The sequence below is a fragment of the Rhinopithecus bieti genome, unplaced genomic scaffold (genome assembly GCF_001698545.2).
Source record: "Rhinopithecus bieti isolate Rb0 unplaced genomic scaffold, ASM169854v2 scaffold_6063, whole genome shotgun sequence".
Classification (NCBI taxonomy): Eukaryota; Metazoa; Chordata; class Mammalia; order Primates; family Cercopithecidae; genus Rhinopithecus; species Rhinopithecus bieti.
Genome location: NW_016805186.1, coordinates 1049471 through 1072292, shown reverse-complemented (window position 1 = coordinate 1072292; position 22822 = coordinate 1049471). Strand labels below are relative to the sequence as shown.

Genomic DNA, 22822 nt, shown 5'->3' with positions numbered 1-22822 from the left:
AGAGGTAGGGCATGCGGCAGGCAGTGCAGTGTGAGCAGTGCTACAGGGCAGGCTTCCCACTAGCGCAAAGGCTTGAGGGGATCCAGGCTTCCACTTTGAAGAATATAAGCTTTTTTTTTTTGAGACGGAGTCTTGCTCTGTCACCCAGGCTGGAGTGCAATGGCGTGATCTCGGCTCACTGCAACCTCCACTGCCCAGGTTCAAGCGGTTCTCCTGCCTCAGCCTCCCAGGTAGCTGGGACTACAGGTGCCTGCCACCATGCCCGGCTAATTTTTGTATTTTTAGTAAAGACTGGGTTTCACAACATTGGTTAGGCTGGTCTCGAACTCCTGACCTCAGGTGATCTGCCCGCCTCGGCCTCCCAAAGTGCTGGGATTACAGGTGTGAGCTACCATGCCTGGTCAGAATATAAGCTTTTTACATGAACTTATTTTTCTTAAATTGTTGTCCTTAAAGACAAATGTATAAACTAATATCAAATGTAACAATGTTGGATTTACTATCATTGCTCATTTGTGTTCTCCTTGAAAAGAAGAGAAACTTGTTGAGTGTTTCTCTATCTGGGGTTCTGCAGGATCTTGATGACAGATCTTTTCATTTTGTTTTATTTTATTTTGATAATATATTTTAAAAAGTAATATAGGCACCTTCTTTCTTTTTCTTTTCTTCCTTTCTTTTTTTTTTTTTGAGACAGAATCTCACTCTGTCACCCAGGCTGGAGTGCAGTGGTGTGATCTCGGTTCACTGCAACTTCCACCTCCCGGGTTCAAGCAATTCTCCTGCCTTAGCTTCCCGAATAGCTGGGATTATAGGTGCCTGCCACTATGCCTGGTTACTTTTTGTATTTTTAGTAGAGATGCAGTTTCACCATGTTGGCCAGGCTGGTCTCAAACTCCTGACCTCAGGTGATCCACCTGCCTCAGCCTCCCAAAGTGCTCGGATTATAGGCGTGAGCTCCCATGCCCGGCTTGGGCACCTTCTTTCTTAATCATCTGATTTACCACCTTATTTAATACTACCACTTCATTTCAGTTTGCCTTTGAACTTAAAATCATTTTGGCTCTAAGTGGTTACTTATCCTGGAGCGCCAGCCTTGGCCTTGTAATGTTAAGAGGTGACCACCTGTGCCCCTGGCAGGCTGGCATGTCTCATTGTTAAAATGACATGTGCCCCATGGCACTCATTTTGGATTGGTTTGTGAGTTAGAAAGTCAAAGCTCTTTTTTTTTTCCCTCTTTCTCTAAGTCAGGGTCTGACTCTGTTGCCTATGCTGGAGTATGGTGGCTCAGTCTTGGCTTACCATAACCTTGAAACCCCAGGCTCAGTTGATTCTTCCACCTCAGCTTCCCGAGTAGCTAGGACTACAGGCACACGCCACCACACCCAGCATTTTTTTTTTTTTTTTTGGAGACAGAGTCTCACTCTGTTGCCCAGGATGGAGTGCAGTGGCATGATCTTGGCTCACTGCAACCTCTCCCTCCCGGGTTCAAGTGATTCTCCTGCCTCAGCTTCCCTAGTAGCTGGGACTACAGGTGCTTGCAACCATGCCCAGCTAATTATTTTTTTTTGTATTTTTGGTAGAGATGGGGTTTCACCGTGTTAGCCAGGATGGTCTTAATCTCCTGACATCATGATCCGCCTGCCTCAGCCTCCCAAAGTGCTGGGATTACAGACATGAGCCACCGCGCCCGGCCTTTTTTGTATTTTCAGTAGAGATGCAGGTCTGCTGTGTTTCCCAGGCTGGTGTCAAACTTCTGGGCTCAAGCAGTTCACCTGCCTTGGCTCCCAAAGAGCTAAGACTACAGGCGTAAGCCACCATACCCAGCTAGTCAAAACCCTTAGGTGGTTAGAATTTGTAATGGAAAGCTTTTCTTAGAATAAGACTAATTTCTTAATAAATAGAGATAAATTTTATTTATTTGTACATTTACTTCGTACATATCTTAATAAATGGAGTAAGAAATTTATTTCTTAATAAATCAGCTTGAGGTCATGAAAATGATGCAGTGCGAAGGAGTTATGTGCTGCTTTAGATTAGTGAGAAGAAAGTGGAGGTGAGCCTAACACAGTAAGTAATGGTTTGTGGCTGGCAAAGCCCAAGTGCCTCACCGTGTATTAAAGGTGTAAGGGCTTTGCAGTAGTTTAGTATTCCTATTTGAAGACACTGACAGCAATAACTGGGTTTAAGGACAAAATGCCTTCAAACTGGCATGACTGTGCCATTTCAGTAATAATGCTTTTCTTCAACAGTTTGACAGCGCTAAAATAGAATTTTTTCTATTTATGTGTGCTGAAATAGAATTTTTCCATCTGCAATAATTTAAAAAGTGTATCAGATATTATTGTTAAAATTGCAATAGACACCCATGAATGCAGTTTTCAATAATGCTGCCTTTCAACTTTTATTGTGAAGAAGAAGACAGTTTTATTTGTTCTCAAAGCAACATTTGATGAAAATCTGTTGTCAGAGATTTGATTAAGTGTGAGGTCTGATTAAATTTGAACTAGGTAACAAAGCCTTGAAGTGTGTAACATCATTTTATGGAACATATGTGCACAAATAGGGATTTTCTGCACCAGTACAACTGAAGTCAAATATAGACATGGGCCTTGGGGTTATATCTTTCTTCTGATAAATCCAACATTGGTGATTTACCTTTTTTTTTTGAGACGGAGTCTCACTCTGTTGCCAGGCTGGAGTGCAGTGGCACAATCTCAGCTCCCTGCAACCTCCGCCTCCTGGGTTCAAATGATTTTCCTGCCTCAGCCTCCCAAGTAGCTGGGACTACAGGCACGTGCTACCACGCCCAGCTAAGTTTTGTATTTGTAGTAGAGACGGTGTTTCACCGTGTTGGCCAGGCTGGTCTCAATCCTCTGACCTTGTGATCTGCCCGCCTCGGCCTCCCAAAGTGCTGAGATTACAGGCGTGAGCCACCATGCCCGGCTGATTTACTTTCAACAAAATAGCAGAACCTGCCAAATTAATTGCGGCTGATTTTGAAACTTAATTTTCTTTCAGTTTTGATCATAGGGTTCTATAAGAGCTATAGGCACAATATTTTATATGCATTTATAAAATAATTTAGGTCAACATGGGGGGAGACATCTGTGATTTTTCTCTTCTGTAAAACCAGCTAATTGCTGAAGTTTAAGAAATACTCAGTTTTTTTGTGGTTCATGCCTGTAATCCTAGCACTTAGGGAGGCTGAGGCAGGTGGATCACTGGAGTCCAGGAGTTCAAGACCAGCCTGAGGAACAAAGTGAAATCCCATCTCTACAAAAAATACAAAAAATTAGCCGGATATGGTGGTGTGTGCCTATAGTCCCAGCTACTCCAGAGGCTGAGGTGGGAAGTTCCCTTGAGCCCGGGAGGTCGAGACTACAGTGAGCTGTGATGGTGCCACTGCACTCCCGCCACCATGTCTGGCTAATTTTTGTATTTTTAGTAGACATGGGGTTTCACCATGTTGGCCAGGCTGGTGTCAGACTCCTGGCCTTAAGTGACCCACCCTCCTTGGCCTCCCAACGTGCTAGGATCACAGGCGAGAGCCACCCTGCCGGCCTGGAACCTTCATTTTAAAAAATAAAAGTTAATTATTCACGTTTTGTTTTAAAAACAGTGAGTTTTTAAAAAATTGATTATAGTAGCTTGGAGTTGAGAATTTAATAATTACTTAAATTGAAAAGTCTTTTCTGTTATTGTAGTTCAATTTATGGTTACTTTTTTTAAAAAAAAAAACTTACTTTTAAAGCCCTCAATAGGCCAGGCACGGCAACTCACACCTGTAACCCCAGCACTTTGGGAAGTCGAGGTGGGTGGATCACTTGAGGTCAGGAGTTCAAAACCAGCCTGGCCAACATGGCGAAACCCTGTCTCTACCAAAAACACACAAAAAAATTAGATGGGTGTGGTGGTGGACACCTGTAATCCCAGCTACTCAGGAGGCTGAGGGAAGAGAATCTCTTGAACCTGGGAGGGAGGTTGCAGTGAGCCGAGATTGTACCACTGCACTCCAGCCTGGGTGACAGAATGAGACTCAGTCTCAAACAAACAAACAAACACACAAAAAACCAAAACAAAACAGAAAACAATGTTTTCTCCATCTCAAACATGCAGAGGCATTGGTGTGAACGTATTTGTGTGACTAGAGAGGGTCTTTCTGTTTTTCAGTGACGTGGAGCCGACTGCACTGATGGAGGAACCCACGGTGGTGGAGGAGGCCCAGGGCGCCCCGGAAGAGGAGTCTCCAGCCAAGTAGAGCACTTCATTCATTCCCTATTGTGGTGTTGGTTCTCTTCTTAATGATTTCCTTCCTTTTTTTTGAGATGGAATCTCGCTCTGTCGCCCAGGCTGTAGTGCAGTGGCACGATCTTGGCTCACTGCAACCTCCACTTCCTGGGTTCAAGCGATCCTCCTGTCTCAGCCTCTTGAGTAGTTGACACTATAGGCGTGTGCCACCACACCCAGCTAATGTTTGCATTTTTAGTAGAGATGGGGTTTCACCATGTTGGCCAGGCTGGTCTCGAACTCCTGACCTCAAGTGATCCACCCTCTTCAGCCTCCCAAAGTGCTGGGATTCCAGGTGAGCCACCACACCTGGCCTTTCTTGATGATTTCTAAGAGCTCTTCACAGACCAGGAATCTCAACCCCTTATCCTATCACGGAGGGCTGACCTTAATGTATTAATGACTGGCGATCAAACTAATTAATAATTAGTTCAAATAACCTAATGAATATCAGTGATAATTGGTGAAAATTAGGCATTCTGTCCTCTGCCTACAAGCTCTTTTCCAGCAGCTTGTTAAACTCCTTGACTTGGAGTAGCCTGACTCACATATGGACCTCTAGTGCCTCGTCCCCTCTGCGCTCTCCCAGTCCACCCTCCCTCTCTCTTCATTGTGTAGCTTAGATCCTGGCTCCGTCTCCAGCACCCTCCAAGTTCTGTTTTTCTGCCTTTTTTTTTTTTTTTTTGATACTGAGTTTCGCTCTTGTTGCCAGGCTGGCGCGATCTTGGCTCACTGCAACCTCCGCCTCCCGGGTTCAAGCAGTTCTTCTCCTCAGCCTCCTGAGTAGCTGGGATTACAGGCATGCGCCACCACGCCCGGCTAACTTTGTATTTTTAATAGAGATGGGGTTTCTCCATGTTGACCAGGCTGGTCTCGAACTCCCAACCTCTGGTGATCCGCCCGTCTCAGCCTCCCAAAGTGCTGGGATTACAGGCATGAGCCACTGTGCCTGGCCTCCAAGTTCTTAAATAATCATGCACCTTCAACTCTCTGGCCCTTTGCACTTTCTGCTGTAACTTGCTAGCAAAACCCCTCCTGGGTGACTCCACTATCTGCCTTCTCTCTGCCTGTTCCACAAGCTAAGCAATACAAGTCACATCGTGGCCCGGTTAGAACCCCGTAAATTCCCGGTCACCGATATTCTGAAACCAGGCCTTGGCGATCCCCGGTTCTTGGGTTCACTCTTTTTCTCCCACCTTCTCTAATGACTGTTTTAATTTCTCCTCAAAACCCTGGCACTGCCTCCCACCGTACCCTTCCCCCATTGTCCTCTTCCATTTTTTGGATGCAGCGTTTCCTTCTATCTCACAGAGTGATTAGGAGCCATCCGGTGGGAACTTCCTCATCCTCCCACTCCCAAAGATACAAGACTGCTACACCTGCACACCTTCTGGGCTCCTTCCCTCATGGTAACCATCGGGGTGCCATCCCCCCCGACCTCTGCACGCTTCGGATCCTCTCTCCTGCTGACTTCATGAAAACTTCACACTGTCAGTCAGCTCCTTCCTTTTTTGGTATATTCATCTCCTTCCTCCCAACCCTAGTCTTCCAGTCAGCATTTAAACATGCTCAGTCTCTCCTGTGTAAGTGTCCTCTGGACCCCACGTTCTCCGTCAGCTGCCTCTTTCAGAGTTGTGTGTGGCCTTCTTCACTTCCTCCCTTCCTCTTTTTCCTCACTTTAGCCAGGCCTGGCTTCCTTCCTCGTTGCCCTTCTGAAACAGTCACCATGTCTCCGGATCTAATGGATGCTGCAGTCTGCGTCTTTCTTGACCTCTCAGAAGCATTTGACTTTATTGATTTCTTCATAAACGTGCTCTCCTGTTGGTTTCTGTGATCACTCTGCTCTTCTGGTTTTCCTTCTGCCTCTCAGCATCTCCTTTGCAGGCTCATCCTTGTCTTTCTGGTTTTTTAAAACGTTAAGTCTTTCAGGGCCCTGCCTTAGGCCTTCTCTTTCTATAGTTTCTTTATAGGATCTTAGGCACTTCTGTGGCTGAAATTGTCATTTACATGTTTACTCTGGAATATGTGTCTCTGGCTCCAAGCTTCAATGTGGGCACCAGGCCTGTGGGTCCATCTTCCTGCTGGACGCTTCCCCTGGGACATTCCAGATGCTGCTGTGCCCAGCCTGACCGAGACTGGGCTGACTCCCCACTACACCTCTGGTCCTCATTCGGTGTTTCCATCCAGCTGTACAAACCGGAAACCTACGAGTCATCCTTGGAACTTCTGTCTTCTTGACCCTCCTCTTTCCAAAACCCAGTCCTTCCCTCTGCTCTGGCAATTGTACCCCTAGAAACTGAGCATCACCACTCACCAGCATTGTCTAAGCCATTGTTATCTGGACCACCGCTGGAGCCCCTCACAGGGCTCGCTGTATCCTCACCTTCTACGCCGAAGTGGTGTTCACACTGCATTCGGATTGTCATGCCCTCACCCCTTGCGTAAGACGCCCTGATGTCTTCCTGTCCTTTTTCTGTCCCCTGTCCTGACCTGCAGAGTCCTGTGTGGTCTGGCCCCTGCAAAACCCTCAAGTTCAGATATTGCTGTGCCTTCTCTGGGTTCACCATGAGGTCTTTATTTCATGTTCTCAAACATACTTTTATCCTGCCCCTGCCCTCACACTTGCCATACAGCTTTCACAACTGCTGTTTCTTTGTTTTCCCAAACCCCCTTTACTCTTTACCTATCTCTTACTCATCCTTCGGCTGCCAAAAGGCAGGGTGTCTAGTGGTTAAGAGCACAGATATTGAACCGGTGTGATGAGTTGAAATCCCAGCTCTGCAAGTTATTTAATTTCTCTTTTTCAGTGGCTCAGTTTTCTTCATCTGTAAAATGGGAATAATAACGTCCCTACATTATAGGGTTCTTGTAAAGATTGTGTGTGTGTGTGTGTGTGTATGTATGTGTGTGTGTGTGTCTCCGTGTCCTAGAGTGATGCCTGGCATGTAGCTAGTGCTTTATTAATATCATCTGCTATTATTATTGTTACTCATTGCAAGAGTGAAGGGCCACAGTGATTGATGATTGTGAAAGCTGGTAATTTACGATGCAAAACAATTTCAATGTATTATTCAAAACAAATGTGTTTCATTAAAGAAATAGGATTAACAGTTAATATGAATATTTAGACAGTGAGCTAACTAAGGAACTCAATTAACAGTTTATATGAATGTTGAGAAAGTTAACTGGATACCTTCAGGAGAACATTATATCCTTTTTGAGCCAATAAACATTTATACAAATTCAGGTACTATAAGGCAGAATAATAGAGAGTAAATTATAGTATTGTTCTAATCTATAGAATTGATTGAGATACTCTAGCATTCATAATATTAGACAAAAATATTTAGTCACTCTGAAAGAAAATAAAGCTTGTTGACTTTCTGTCTGCAGTATCCCAGGAGAGCTAGCTGGAAAATCTTTGTCTCTCTTTTCTGCTGACTGCTGCGGGGAAAGTGAGCCTCTATTTGGGATTGCAAATGCAATGCAGGTGTTGGGTGACCGTGCTGAGACATTCTTTTTTCTGCATTGCCTTGTCAAATTTTAACATTATTACTAAAATCTCTAATAATACAGTTATAATTTTTTGAGACTCTAAAAGTTGGGCTGGTATCTGAGGAGCACATTGAGTGATAGCGATGTTCTCTGGTCTCAGGCCTGTTTGAGTGTTGATTTTGCACTCTGGCTTCTGGCATTTAGCCTGAATGTACTACGTTCAGTGTACCTCTCAGTTCTAGAACGTCTTGGTAGATGAATCTGATGTACTCTCACTTATGTTCAAACACACAACCTAAAGTGTACTTCCATTTTCCTCAGATAGGACGTATGTTACTGATAATTACATGTGCAGTGCCCTTCCATCCTTCCGTCTTCTTCCTTTAAAATTACAGAAATACTAACTGTTCCTTGTCGCATGGTGTTCTAGTGTTCGACGATACCTGTGATGACTCCTTGTATTTTAAGAATAACTCTAACATTGACCAGGTGCGGTGGCTCACACCTGTAATCCCAGCACTTTGGGAGGCTGAGACGGGCGGATCATGAGGTCAGGAGATCGAGGCCATCCTGGCTAACATGGTGAAACCCCGTCTCTACTAAAAATAGAAAAAATTAGCTGGGGGTGGTGGTGGGCACCTGTAGTCCCAGCTACTCGGGAGGCTGAGGCAGGAGAATGGCGTGAACTCAGAAGGTGGAGCTTGCGGTGAGCCAAGATGGTGCCACTGCACTCCAGCCTGGGCTATAGAGTGAGACTCCGTCTCAAAAAAAGAAAAAGAAAAAAAGAAAAAGAGTAACTCTAACATTTTTAGAGCATTTGCTGTTTGCCAAGAACTGCTGTAAATGCTTCCATGTCTTAATGCATTCAGTTCTTTGCCACTCCATGAAGGAGGAGCTACTGTTATTCTGACACTGGGACAGAGGCTGAATACCTGTCACCTGGCTCACGTGCAGAGCCGGAATGTGAACCGGGCAGATGCACAGACATTCATGCTCCTCTAGCAAGCGGTAGGAACAGCAAAAAGTGCTGTTCAGAACACCTGCTGGTAACTCGGGAGAGGGGAAGGTAAGAGCTGCCGGGATCTCTGAGCATTTCCCGACTCAGGAATATGGAACATCAACTCCCATCCTTCCTGAAAATACTTTGTTAAAAAGAAACTGTGAGGAAGCAGTAATACAAACTATCTGCAACAAATTATTATTTTATTTTTTTTTATTGAGCGAGTCCTCGCTCCTGTCACCCAGGCTGGAGTGCAGTGGCCGGATCTCAGCTCACTGCAAGCTCCGCCTCCCCGGTTTATGCCATTCTCCTGCCTCAGCCTCCCGAGAGTAGCTGGGACCTACAGGCGCCCCCACCCTCGCCCGGCTTAGTTTTTTGTATTTTTAGTAGAGTGGGGTTTTCACCGGTTTAGCCAGATGGTCCCCTCGATCTCCTGACTTCGTGATCCGCCGTCTCGGCCTCCCAAAGTGCTGGATTACAGCTTGAGCCACCGGGCCCGGCCACAAATTTTATTTTTTATTGTAATTGGTTTCCTAGAGTATTTGCTGAAACAATGAAGATTTTCTTACTTTTTAGGTTAAATTCACTTCCCAGTTAAATATCCAATTAGTAAAACTTTATTTCTGGAGCCTGCTTTCTTTGATTCGCTGCACGCTTTCATCTATTCAGGTGAAAAGGTATTGCATGGATGGAAATGTGGACATCTGAATCGATGTTTTCATCTTTCCTCTGCGCCCATCATGACTGTTTTCCATGTAGGTGTATTTCTCTGCCCCCTTATTCCCTGCATCTCGGTGGAGCACAGAGGTTGAGTGTAGGCTTTGGAAACGCAATGACAGGATTGGAACTTGCCTCTTCTGTTTGTTTGCTCGCTATGTGGCCTCTCTCGCCTCGGTATTCTTATCTGTAAAATGGGATATTAATTATATCTAACTGTTGATGTCATGAAATAATTCATATAAAGCATTGTGAATAGCACTGGCACATGGTGAGCGTACAGTGTCAGCTAGTCTCATTCGTTTCTAGATAAAGGGAACGGTGGTTAAAGCAGTGTGATTTCTATAATTTCACATGTTGAGACACAAACATATAACTATCCAATGTGTATCTAGCATTAGTCACATTACTATAGATTTGACCACCTTATATCCATAAGTCACTGTCATAGAAAATTCCCTCCCAAAAGTTTTGTATAATAAACCAAGGACTATGAAGGTCTTTGAATTACTCAAAAATGGGGGCGTTAAAACAATAGCAGTTATGAGGCTCTTGGTTGTTAGAAATATACCTGCATGAGCCCTTCCTGGAATCGAAGGATGCATCTCTTCCTGTGGAATATTGAGTCATTGCGGAAACTGCCAGTAAAACTGTACTCAGAACCAATCAAATGGGAAATGGGGTATGTGTCACAGGATTGTCACCGTGTGTGTTTGCTCATAACCTTTAGTGGGTAGGGAATCGGGTTAAGGAGCTTGTCCTTGGTAATATTATGCTGCTTTCGATGTGGCTTGTTGAAACTGCAGCTGATAAGCAGGGGGGGATATGGGGCATCCATGCCTGTATTCTTGAACGAGGTGCATTCCAGTCAACAGCTTCAGGCTGATACTGCTGAAGGAGGCTGTAACTTGTAACTAATCTGAATTTCACTAGATGCTTTATGTGTCTACACACAATTTCAAGCTTGCATTTAATATATAACTTGTACTTTTTTGATCTAGTTCTTTGTTTAGATATGATGTCCTTTAAGCAAAGTGTGTTAATAACAAGTACTTCTTTGGCCTTAATGTAAAATCTATTCTTTCTAGAATTGAATTTTCTGGAATTTATGAAGTTTATTAGGTCATCTTAAGTATGAAAGAATTACCAAATTTATAGCATTCAGTTCTGTTGATTTTTAAAATTATGTCAAAGTAGGTTAAAGAACATTATGATTCCTTAATATTTATTTTAGCTCTGTATTAAAATTTATGTTATGGAAAATTATACAAATTTAGTAGTATAAAGAACTTGTAAGTAAGTTGTTCAGCTTCAACTGTTACCAAATAATGGCCATCCCTGTTTCACGCATATTTCTGTCAACTTCTGCCTCCCCCAGGGTATCATATGCCACTCATAAATGTTTCACAGTGTTATACCTACTACTCTTTTTAAATAACATAACTGGACTACTATTACTCCATTAAAATTTTTTTAATATCCTTGATATCATTAATACCAAGACACTTCTTCAGTTTCCGATTGTCTCAAAACTTTTTTTAGAAAGATAATTCGTTTGAAACAATATTGAAATATACATGTCAATTGGTTAGTCTTTTGTCTGTTTTTAAAACAGCTTTGAGATATAGTTCACATCCAATAAATGGCACATATTTAGCATGTAGTTTTACAAGCTTTGATATATGTGTACACTTGTGAAAGTATCACAATGAGCAAAATCACGAGCACAGCCATCGCCCCACATTTCCTAGCGTTCTTTTGTAGGCCCTCTCTCTTGCCCCATTTCCCCCCGGCAACCAGTGATCTACTTTCTGTCACTACAGATTACTTTGCAGTTGCTGTAATTTTATATGAATGGAATCATGCAGCTCGTATTCTTTTTTGGTCTGTGTTCTTTCTCCGAGCATACTTATGTGTCATTGCGGAGTAGGAGTCTGTTATACAGGTAGACCACCATTTATCTGTTTACCTGGTGGTGATCATTCGGTGGTCTCCAGTTTTTGCTATAAAGCTGCATGAACTTTTTTTTTTTCTTTGAGACAGAGTCTCACTCTGTCACCCTGGCTGGAGTGCAGTGGTGCGATCTTGGCTCACTGCAAGCTCTGCCTCCCAGGTTCAAGTGATTCTCCTGCCTCAGCCTCCCGAGTAGCTGGGATTACAGGCACCCGCCACTATACCTAGCTAATTTTTTGTATTTTTTGTAGAGACGGAGTTTCACCATGTTGGCCAGGCTGGTCTCGAACTCCCAACCTTGTGATTCGCCCTCCTTGGCCTCCCAAAGTGCTGGGATTACAGGTGTGAGCCACCGTGCCCGGCCTGAACATTTTAATATACAAGTGTTTATATGAATATACACTTCCATTTCTCCTGGGTACACACCTAGGAGTGGAATGGTTGGACCAAATGGTATGCGTATATTTCACTTTGTAAGAAGCTGCTGAACTCTTTTCCAAAAGGGTTGTATTGTTACTTTCTCACCAACAGTAAGTGAGAGTTTACTTCTCCTACATCCTTGCCAGTACGTGGTATGGTCAGTTTTTACAACTTCCAGTCATTTTAATAGGTATATAGCTCATTATGGGTTTTTTTGGTCATCATTTGTTTTTTTCTTTTTTTTTTAGAGACAAGGTCTTGCTCTGTCACCCAGGCTAGAGTACAGTGGTGTGATCACAGCTCACTGTAACCTCGAATTCCTGGGCTCAAATGATCCTCCCACCTCAGCCTCCTGAGTGGCAAGCGCCACCATGCCCAGCTAATTTTTTACTTTTTTGTGGAGATGGGGTCTCGCTTTGGTACCCAGGCTAGTCTCCAACTCCTGGCCTCAAGTGCCGCCTCGGCCTCCTGGAGTGCTGAAATTACAGATGTGGGCCACCGTGTCTAGCCTCATTGTGGTTTTAATTTGCATTTCCCTAATGACTAACAATGTTGAACATTTTTTGCGTGGTATTTCCCATCTGTATTTCTTCTTCAGTAAACCTGCTTTGATAAAGAACCACTGCCACCAGGTACTTGATTGTTTCCAGGGCATTTGGGTGGACAGAGCTGGGAAATAGACACACACACACATTAGAAGATAAAACATGAGTTCATTCAATATTTCTAATTCAAAGTTGCAATACGGGATGAGTTGGAGTCTCGCTCTGTCGCCCAGGCTGGAGTGCTGTGGCGCGATCTTGGCTCACTGCAAGCTCCGCCTCCCGGGTTCATGCTATTCTCCTGCCTCAGCCTCCCGAGTATAGCTGGGACTACAGGCCCCTGCCACCACGACCGGCTAATTTTTTGTATTTTTTTTTAGTAGAGATAGGGTTTCACCGTGTTAGCCAGGATGGTCTCAATCTCCTGACCTCGTGATCCGCCCACCTCGGCCTTCCAAAGTGCCGGGATTACAAGCGTGAGCCACCGCGCCCGGCCTGCAATACGGGATTTTTACCTAGACTACTTGTTTCTCCTTTTCTTACATACTGAAAATTCTAGTTCTGAGTAACATTGTGCTTTTAATCATTCGTTGCACATAAAACAGTCACAGCATTACCAACACTACCTTCAGTAACACAGTTACTGAAAAGCTATGTCGAGGAGGGAGATGAGTAACCAAATTTGTATTTCAAAATCATTTGAAATAGTTTCTCTTGATGGTTATATCACCAGTTTCATAAACATTTAGGTTACTTTGATTCATTTTACTTTCAAATTTTAGAGATTGAATTTTAATTTAAATCTGTTTTATAATTATGTAAAATATTTACATGTTTCCAAAGTTCAGTCTGAAAAACATGATTTCTTTTTTTTCTTTTTGAAATGGAGTTTCACTCTTGCTCAGGCTGGAGTGTAATGGTGCAATCTCAGTTCACTGCAACCTCTGCCTCCCGGGTTCAAGCGATTCTCCTGCCTCAGCTTCCTGAGTAGCTGGGATTACAGGTGTCTGCCACCATGCCCAGCTAATTTTTGCATTTTTAAGAGAGACGGAATTTCACCATGTTGGCCAGGCCTGTGTAGAATTCCTGACCTCAAGTAATCAACTGGCCTCAGCCTCCCAAAGTGCTGGGATTACAGACATGAGCCACCATGCCCAACCAAAATATGGTATTTTCAAATAGCTTTTATCCCTGTTTTTTTCCTGGCTTACATTCCAATTAAAAAAAAATGGCCCAGTGTGGTGGCTCATGCCTGTAATCCCAGCACTGTGGGAGGCCAAGGTGGGTGAATTGCTTGAGCTTAGTTTGAGACCAGCCTAGGCAACCGGTGAGACCCCTCCCCCACCCCATCTTTACAAAAAATACAAAAATTAGCCGGGTATGGTGGTGCATGCCTGTAGTAGTCCCAGCTACTCTGAGGGCTGAAGTGAGAGGATCCCTTGAGCCCAGGAGGTAGAGGTTGCAGTGACCAGAGATCACGCCACCGCACTCCAGCCTGGGTGACAGAGTGAGACCCTGTCTCAAAAACAAACAACAAAAAGAACCTCTCTATCTCTGTCTGTGCTAAGCATATGTATTTGTGTGGTCTCCAGGGTACTGCACACCCCTCCTTGCTTGTCTCATTCACTCTGGAAGGTGCTCCATGGCCGTGTGTGGAGGCAGTCCTCATTCCTTTCTTAGCTGCTATGCTATAGTTTTTCACCAAGTTCTTCTGGATCGGTTTGGGTGGCTCCATTGATTTGCTGTTCCAGTGTCTTAGTATCTTTCAATATTTTTGCCAATGTATCTTTGAGATCTCTGTTTTGATATTGGTATTTTTCCAGCATTTTATTCTGAAAATTTCAAAACACAGCAAAGTTTAAAGAATTTTATAGCGAACATCTATACTTACCACTACCTAAATGCTACCATTTATATCTTATGTATTCATTTTATGTTCAGTATTCATCATTAATCCACCATGTTTTTTCACATTTCATAATAAATTATAGACATCTATATACTTCCCCTAAATAGTTCAACATACATATCACTAAATAGAATTTAATATTTGTTTACAGTTTCTTCTGATATAAAATGTATATACTGTGAAATGTATAAATCTTAAGTGTAATTCACTGTTTTGATAAATGCATGTACTTGTGGAATCCAAACTCCTGTCAATATACAGAACATTATATCAATCACGCCAGAAAGTCCCTTCATATCCCTTCATGTTACCTTTTCTTTGATGTTTTTCTACCATTGGCTTGGTATTGTAAAGTCACTGCAAATTTGTCTATTTTGGATGCACTGTGGTTAGGTTTCTCTACTGACTTTGCTTATATTTTTCATAACATTGATCTGTGTATTTCTATAATAGAACCTTAAATTACATCAGCTCTTCAGTGAAGATACTGATTTGATTCTCTCCCCACTCTCCACCTACTGTTTTTTTTTTTGTTTGTTTATTTCTGGAGACAGAGTCTCGTTCTGTCATCCAGGCTGGAGTACAGTGGCACCATCTTGGCTCACTGCAACCTCCGCCTCCCGGGTTCAAGTGATTCTCCTGCCTCAGCCTCCTGAGTAGCTGGGATTACAGGCGTGCACCACCACACCCAGCTAACTTTTGTATTTTTAGTAGAGATGGGGTTTCTACATGTTAGGCTGGTCTCGAACACCTGACCTTGTGATCCACCCGCCTTGGCCTCCCAAAGTGTTGGGATTACAGGCGTGAGCCACCGCGCCTGGCCTGTTTTTTTCCTTTAAACATCTTCAAGATATAATTCTCGTACTATAGCACTCAAATCTCTAAGTATATAGGCCAGGTGCGGTTGTTCACACCTGTAATCCCAACACTTTGGGAGGCAGAGGCAGGAGGATCACTTGAGGCCAGGAATTCAACACCAGCCTGGACTACATGGCGAGACCCTGTCTCTACAAAATTGTAAAAATTAGCTGGGCCTGATGGCTTATGCCTGTAGTCCCATCTACTCTCAGGAAGCTGAGGCGGGAGGATCCTTGGACTCAGGAGGTTGAAAGTACGGTGAGCCATCATCATGCCACTGCACTCCAGCCTGGCCAACAGAGTGAAACCCTGTCTCAGACAAATAAATGAATAAACGAATGAATGCATGGATGAATGGTTTGGGGTATGTTACATTATTAATTTTTAAAATTGCAGTAAAAATAAATAACATAAAATTGCCATTTTTACCATTTTAATATATACAATTTAGTGGAAAATATACAGTTTAGTGGCCTCAGTAACATTCACAGTGTGTGTAACCATCACCACCATCCATCTCTGGAACTTTTTTTTTTTTTTTTTTTGAGACAGAGTCTCGCTCTGTCGCCCAGGCTGGAGTGCAGTGGTGCGATCTCGGCTCACTGCAGCCCCCGTCTCCCAGGTTCAAGCGATTCTCCTGCCTCAGCCTCCTGAGTAGCTGAGACTACAGGCACCTGGCACCACACCCGGCTAACTTTTTTGGTATTTTTTAATAGAGACAGGGTTTCACCATGTTGGCCAGGCTGGTCTCGAACTCCTGACCTCGTGATCCACCCGCCTCGGCCTCCCAAGTGCTGGGATTACAGGTGTGAGCCACCACGCCTGGTCTAGAACTTTTTCATCACAAACAGAAACTCTATATCCATTCAGCACTAACTCCCCATTTCCCCTCAGCATGTAGTAACCTCTGTTTTACTTGTGCTTATGAATGTGCCTATTCTAGGTGCCTCATCTAAGTGGAATCGTTCAATGTTCCTTTTGTGCCTGGCTTATTTTAACTATTAGCATCGGGTTTTCAGTTTCATCCATGTTGTAGCATGTGCCAGTCTTCATTTCCTTTTTTTTTGTGTGTGTGTGTATTTTTTGGTGATTTTCAAATCTACAATTTAATCCTTTTAAAGTGGCATTTAGTACATTCAGAGTGTTATGCAACCATCACCATGATCTGGCTCCAGAACGCGGTCATCATCCCCAAAGGAAACCTTGTGCCCATTCAGCCTCACCCCCTGTCCTCCCTCCCTGCAGCCCTGGCCACCACTCATCTGCTTCCTGTCTGTGAACCTGGCTCCTCTGCATAGTTCATGTAAATGGAATCATACACAGAAGTCTTTTCTGCCTGGTTTATTTCACTTGCATCATTTTCTTAAGGTTTGTTCATGTTGTGATGTGTATTAATACTTTGTTTCTTTTTATTGCCAGATAATATTCCAAAAAGTCTGCCAGATTTGGTTTATCCACTCATTAGTTAATAGACATCTCGGTTGTGTTCACTTTTTGGCTCTTATGAATAGCGCTGCGGCAAACACTTGGGTTTAAGTTTGCATGTGGATGTATGTTTTCATTTCTCTTGGGTATAAAACCCAGGAGTGAAATTTCTGGGTCAGAGGCTAACTTAGCTTAGATTTTTGAGGAACCACCAGACTGCTTTCCAAAGTGGCTACACCATTTCACCTTCCCACTGGCAGTGTGTGTGGGTTCCGGTTTCTCCATGTCCTCCCCAACGCCTGTCAAATGTCTTTGATTCTAACCCTCCCACTGGGTGTGGAATGATGCAGCTCTGTGGTTCTGACTTGTCTTTCTCTAATAGCTAATGAGGTGCAACATCTTACTGCCTATTTGTATATCTTCTCTGGAAAAATGTTTATTCGGATCCTTGCCTTTTTTGAGGGGAGGGTGTTCATTTGTCTCAATCAAAGACGACTTGTATCTAGAATTCATAAAGCATTCTTTTTTTTTTTTTTTTTTAAGAGACAGTGTCTCACCGTGTTGCCTAGGCTGGAACACAGCGGCCATTCACACATGTGATCATAGCTCACTGCAGCCTGGAACACCTGGCCTCAAGCAGTCCTCCTACCTCAGCCCCCTCAGTAGCTAGGACTATCGGCATGAGCCACCACGCCTGGCTCTTCATAAAGGATTCTTTATATATTCTAGTTACAAGTCCCTTTTGAGATATATGATTTGTAAATATTTTCTCCCATTTTGTGGACTGTCTTTTTACTTTCTTGATGGTGTCCTTTGTCGTACAAAAGTGTCTGCTGATGTTCGACATACGTACTTCTGTTGCTTGTGCTTTTGGTGTCATGTGGAAGAAACCACTGCCCAATCCCGGGTTAGGAAGGTTCTGCCTAGGTTTTCTGCTAAGAGTTTTCTATTTTAGCTCTTGTATTTATGGTGTGAGGTAGGTCTAACTTCTTTCTTTTGGTGTGGATATCCAGTTGTCCCAGCACCATTTGTTGAAAATACTTTTCATTCTCCATTGAATTGTCTTTGGCACCACGGTTGGGAAAAAAATCAATTGACCATAAATGTGAGGGTTTATTTCTGGACTCTGAATTATTTTCTCTCGATCTATATTTCTGTCTTTTGTTTTCTTTTTAAAATTCATTAAAGAGGATATTTACAAAAGTATGCATTTATGAGCCACTGCTTTAAAACTTCTGTTTCTGGTTTCCTGTATTTTATTGCAGCTCGTTTTCCGTAATTACCTTGTTTTGTCTGTCATGGAGTGCTGAAGTGTAACGTTAATGTCATCAGGATGGTGATGTTCCCATTTTTCAAAGATTGCTTTGAACACAGGAAGTATTTTCTGTTGGCAGTGATGACATAAATGTTGAAAATGAAATATGGAAGCTTGTGAGTCAGAGATTTTCTTACCTTACTTGCATTTGAAATGCAGTACCACAAAAATATGTAGAATAAATGGTTATAACTTTTTCTTTAATAAAGTAGACATTTTCATACCATTAAAAGTTATTCTTTATGATTATACATCTCTTTATAGAATTCCTGAGTTGGAGGTAGAAGAAGAAACCCAAGTTCAAGAGATGACTTTAGATGAGTGGAAAAATCTTCAAGAACAGACCAGACCAAAGCCTGAGTTTAACATCCGGAAACCAGAATCCTCTGTTCCTTCCAAAGCAGTGGTGATTCACAAGTCAAAATATAGAGATGATGTAAGCATTACGTTTCGTATGTAGAGGTCATCTTTACTTTTACCTTACTGGAAGTGAAATGGACCTTTCCACTTCTATCTTGAAAATGGAACATTAGTAATTGGCGCTTTTGTTTCTAATCAGAGATGATCTATGCCTAATTTTCCTGTATCTTTATTGTTCATTAAGAAAAGGAATTGAAACTTGATGTATTGAGAGCAGCACAGAGCAGTCAGAGGAACAGTGTATCCTCTACTCCTCCCGGGGCTGTGCTGGGACTGTACACATACTGTGTGTTCATTGTATTTCATTTTTCTCAAGCGAGAGTTACAGATTGTGTCTTGTACAGTTCAAAGTTGTTCAAAGGATAACTACACTCTGTTTTCCCTGATTAGTTTACTTTACTTTCAACTCTGATTTTTGATGAGAGCATTTCACTCTGAGTAGTTGATGACGTTTTAAACTGTGGTTGAGGTTCTATGCTCTTCTGACGCCTGTCCCATGTTGGTTCAGCAGCTTTGCGCCCCTTGCCTAACTGCAGAGGTGGCGGGAAATGAGTCCCCGAACTGCCTGGCTGCTTGGTCAGGCCACAGTGGCGTGTGCTGCGGGGGTTGCAGGGAGCCCCTCCGTGTTGTGAGGCCTTATTGCTCAAAGCGTCCATCCGGCTCTTCTCAGAAGCTTCAGTTTTGCAGGGAGAGGTGTCGGGGAAACATCCAGCAGCCTGTGTTGATAGGGATGCCACTGGGTCATTGAGTCCCCTACTTAAGTTACTGAACTGAAGGCAAGGTCCACTGAAGCATTCTCATTATGGGGTTTGAATCTGTATCATTCCGTGACAGCTTGATCCAGTCGCTGTGTCGAGGTGGGAGTGAGTGTTCTTCCTCTCTGTGGGGTATTAGTCGTTGATTCTCATGTGCAATCTCAGGAATGCTATCCTGTTGTAGAGTTGTCATTGACACTTTGGTTAGTTTCATTTTCTGAGTGAATACCTTGATTAGGGGGTCATTTAAGATACAGGGCTCTTGGGAGGCCAAGGCGGGTGGATCACCTGAGGTTAGGCGTTTGAGACCCTCCTGGCCAACATGGTGAAACCCCGTCTCTACTTAAAATACAAAAAATAGCCGGGCGCGGTGGCGGACGCCTGTAGTCCCAGCTACTCTGGAGGCTGAGGCAGGAGAATGGCGGGAACCCGGGAGGCGGAGCTTGCAGTGAGCCGAGATTGCGCCACTGCACTCCAGCCTGGGCGACAGAGCGAGACTCCATCTCAAAAAAAAAAAAAAGATACAGGATTCTCTCCCATCCTCTTGTTTTGGTCAGTCCGAGCTGTAGGAGGCCTTACTAGTAAGTCTGGAGCGCTGTTCCATGAGAAATGGCTTTTTGTAGACTTAGGTGGCCAGAGCTTTATTTCCTTGGCAATCCCTGGGAGGCGTTTTCTGATTCCATTAGCTGGCTGGGTTGGTTCTTTACCTGTCCACTTCCTTTGTTCTTCTTTGTTCCAGGCATTGTAAGTAAAATTTTCTCGAAAACAAATGTGCTGCCAGGATTGAAATGCGCAGCTGACATGTTAGGTAAAAATAGAAGCTGCTGTTCCTTAATCCACAGCAGATTCGCCCTCCCTGGCGCCAGAGGTCTCCCAGGATATGTGAAGCAAGTGGGTTAGCTGAGTCATCGAGCTTGGCCTCAGTGAAGCACACATCTTGGTCCTTGTTCATCTTAAAGGACTGAAGCGTTTAGCTAGGAATTGTTCTTAAAGCAACACAAGCCTGATCTTGGGTTCACCGGTTTACTTTGTTCTGGACACCTGAAGAGTCAAAAGCACTAGAATTCCCAGCAACGCCCACACCTAGTAACAGCCCCGTGTAAGGCACTGGGCAGCTAAAGCACTTTGGCCAGGGCCAGCTGGAGCCGCGAGTGGAGCCCAAGCCTTTGTATGTCCTTAGACTGTGTCCACTCCCTGCTCCACTCTCCCGAGGCCCTTCCTGCCCCTTCCTGCAGTGGGAGGCGGCTCAAAGCAGGGCCCCAGGGAGACCTTACCAGGGCTTCCCTGCTGAGTGCCAAAGAGGCAAGAGTTGGTTATTTTGCCTGTTACTATTTTTTGTGTGTTTATCTTTTTACAGAGTGCCAGTGCTCCTGGATTGTTTTCTTCACCTTTTAGCACTAAGCATCCAACTACCTAAAGCCTCTGCTATATTTTAACCTGAGACCTTAAAGGGGACACACATGTTAAGCGTGAAGGCTGCCATGAGCATATGGCCTAAAGGTGTGGATGTGCTTGTGGAAACTTGGTTCCATTTCCTGGTTGTAGTCATGTTTAATGTTGTGGCACTTTGGAGATTCACATCTGAGATCGTTGACGTATTTTCTGTTCTGCAGGTTTTTATTTTACTTAAAGTGGGTTTGTGTGTGTGTGTGTGTGTGTGTGTGTGTGTGTGTGTGTGTTACCATTATTATGAGTTGAAGCCAAATCAAATTTGGATCAGATTTAATTTATTTATTTAATATAGTTGTCACAAGATAGAGAATTTTAATGAAAGCAGTTCTTAAAAAGCAGCTTTGTGCAACACTTTGTGCAGTGTTGGTAGAACACTCAGGTAACCATACTCTGTTGTTTTTATAACATTTCTCTATATTTTGAGTGAGAATTGTTTATTATAAATCATGTGATTTCTAGCACGTGGTACTTAGAGTCAGCACCCATGCTGAAAGGAATTTCTCTGTTAAATTCTATTCTGGGAAGGAGATATTTCCTTATTTATCAAAGCATTTGTGAACAGATAAGACAGAAAATAAGCAAAAATGAAAACTTTTTTGTCTCAGCAAAATACACTTAGATATAAAACATGTATATTGTTTGCTATTATTAGTCATGCCGAATCTTACATCTTAACCTGCTCAGGTGATAGAAATTTGGTCCCACTTGAAATCATAAGTTCAAAGATGTTTGGATTAAGATTGTAATTGCAAGAATGTGGGATTGCAAAACATACGGAACTCACTGTCTTGGAATTGGAACAGCAGTGCTGTCTTCCTTTGTCCAGCTCTGCAGCCCAGGGCCAGAGACACATCCAGAGAGTGGCTCTGTCTAGCCCCTGACGGTGTTTTAGCTCCTGTGCAGCACATTGCAGCCACTAAGCCAAATGAGTGTGGGGATGGCTATGGGCTTGTGCATGTTGGATGCTGTAACTGTGTTTCAGATGGTAAAAGATGACTATGAGGACGATTCCCATGTTTTCCGGAAACCCGCCAATGACATCACATCCCAGCTGGAGATTAATTTTGGCAACCTCCCTCGTCCCGGGCGTGGAGCCAGAGGAGGCACGCGGGGAGGCCGGGGAAGGATCAGGAGGGCAGAGAACTATGGACCCAGAGCAGAAGTGGTGGTAGGTGTCTGTATTATAAATCCCGAATGGTTTGCTGAAGGAAGTAAATAAGGACGGTGTCCCGGGCCCAGGATGGTCTATTTCAGAGGGTCATTGGTTTCTGCAGTGACTTTTCCTGTAGCTAGCGTGGGCCTGATGTTGGGGCATTTGGACGGTGTTGGAGCATCACGGACATCTTGGCCAGGGACCATTCTGTAGCCCTGGCTTCCAGGGTCTGCTGTGAAGGCACTCCCAGGATCCGAGAAAAACTCACTCTCATCTGCATTAGACAGGATCCCCAGGCTTGGGATTGAACTGGAGCACCTGACATTTTGCTCCCTGTGGCCTGATTGTATACCTTGGGCTCAAGTGATGCTGTCAGAGCGAACAGAATCCTTCCTAAGATCTCAAGCCCTTTGTGAGGGGACCTTCCTCAACCCCTCCCCAGCTCACCGGCCTCATACCGTCCTCAGCCAAGGCTGCCTGCTTCTAGCGCTCGACACAGCATGCTCCTTACCCCTGGCCTCTGCCTGTGGCCTCCGTCCATCCTTCCAACCTCCCGTCCTCACAGGTTTCTTTGATCACATCTCCTAGACCGGTCAAGGTCTCGGAGCAAAGGAGTTTCTTTTCATTGAAGCCTGATCTCCGTGTGTGACTTATTCCCACTGGTGTGGCTGGTAGTCGGCGGCTGCTTTTGCTCATTATCAGTTTATGCAGTGCCATGCAGTGCCTGGCATGTAGTAGGTGCTTCCTAATGTGGTATGGACACTTACTCATTGGAAGTCAGCTCTGAGGCCCTGTGGCACACACCCCTTCTCTGTGGCTGGTCTTGGCAGTGCTCCTCTTGCTGCCAGTTCCTCGCTCTAGGGAGCAGCCCCTGGAAGCAGTATCTGTGGTTTGGTTTTGCTTAAGCAGGAGCAAAAACACAATTTTTTGGGGGGGGTGGGGGTAGGGGTATATTTGGGGCCAGGCTGGAAATAGGCTCTGTTCTGAGATAGGAAACACATCCTCCTTTCCTATAGCGGAGCTCTGGCCACTGCAGCACTCCGGGGCGTGTGCTGGGACACCGCTGAGACCCAGCGCTTCCTGCCTCTTCACTGGCATCTGTCCCCACCCCCACAAGCTGT

At 44.1% G+C, this 22822-nt stretch overlaps 2 protein-coding genes across 7 annotated transcripts in view; one reads left to right on the top strand and one right to left on the bottom strand.

Moving 5' to 3' along the window:
- Window positions 1-22822, top strand: part of HABP4 (hyaluronan binding protein 4) — a 39840-nt gene that overhangs the window by 14770 nt on the left and 2248 nt on the right. For 3 of the 4 annotated variants that reach the window (XM_017871498.1, XM_017871499.1, XM_017871496.1), the window contains exons 5-7: window positions 4171-4254; window positions 18186-18357; window positions 21531-21716. In XM_017871498.1, coding sequence (XP_017726987.1) covers window positions 4171-4254; window positions 18186-18357; window positions 21531-21716 — 442 coding nt within the window. The remainder of the gene's footprint in view (window positions 1-4170; window positions 4255-18185; window positions 18358-21530; window positions 21717-22822) is intronic. The other variant, XM_017871500.1, reaches the window with a different exon arrangement.
- The window catches only part of CDC14B (cell division cycle 14B), a 141363-nt gene continuing 132444 nt past the window's right edge, over window positions 13904-22822 (bottom strand). The window contains exon 14 of one of the 3 annotated variants that reach the window (XM_017871489.1): window positions 13904-14246. In XM_017871489.1, the coding sequence (XP_017726978.1) occupies window positions 14180-14246 (67 nt within the window). In that variant the 3' untranslated portion in view covers window positions 13904-14179. Of the gene's footprint in view, window positions 14247-22468; window positions 22573-22822 lie in introns of those variants that run through there. The other 2 variants (XR_001885468.1, XR_001885469.1) reach the window with 2 other exon arrangements.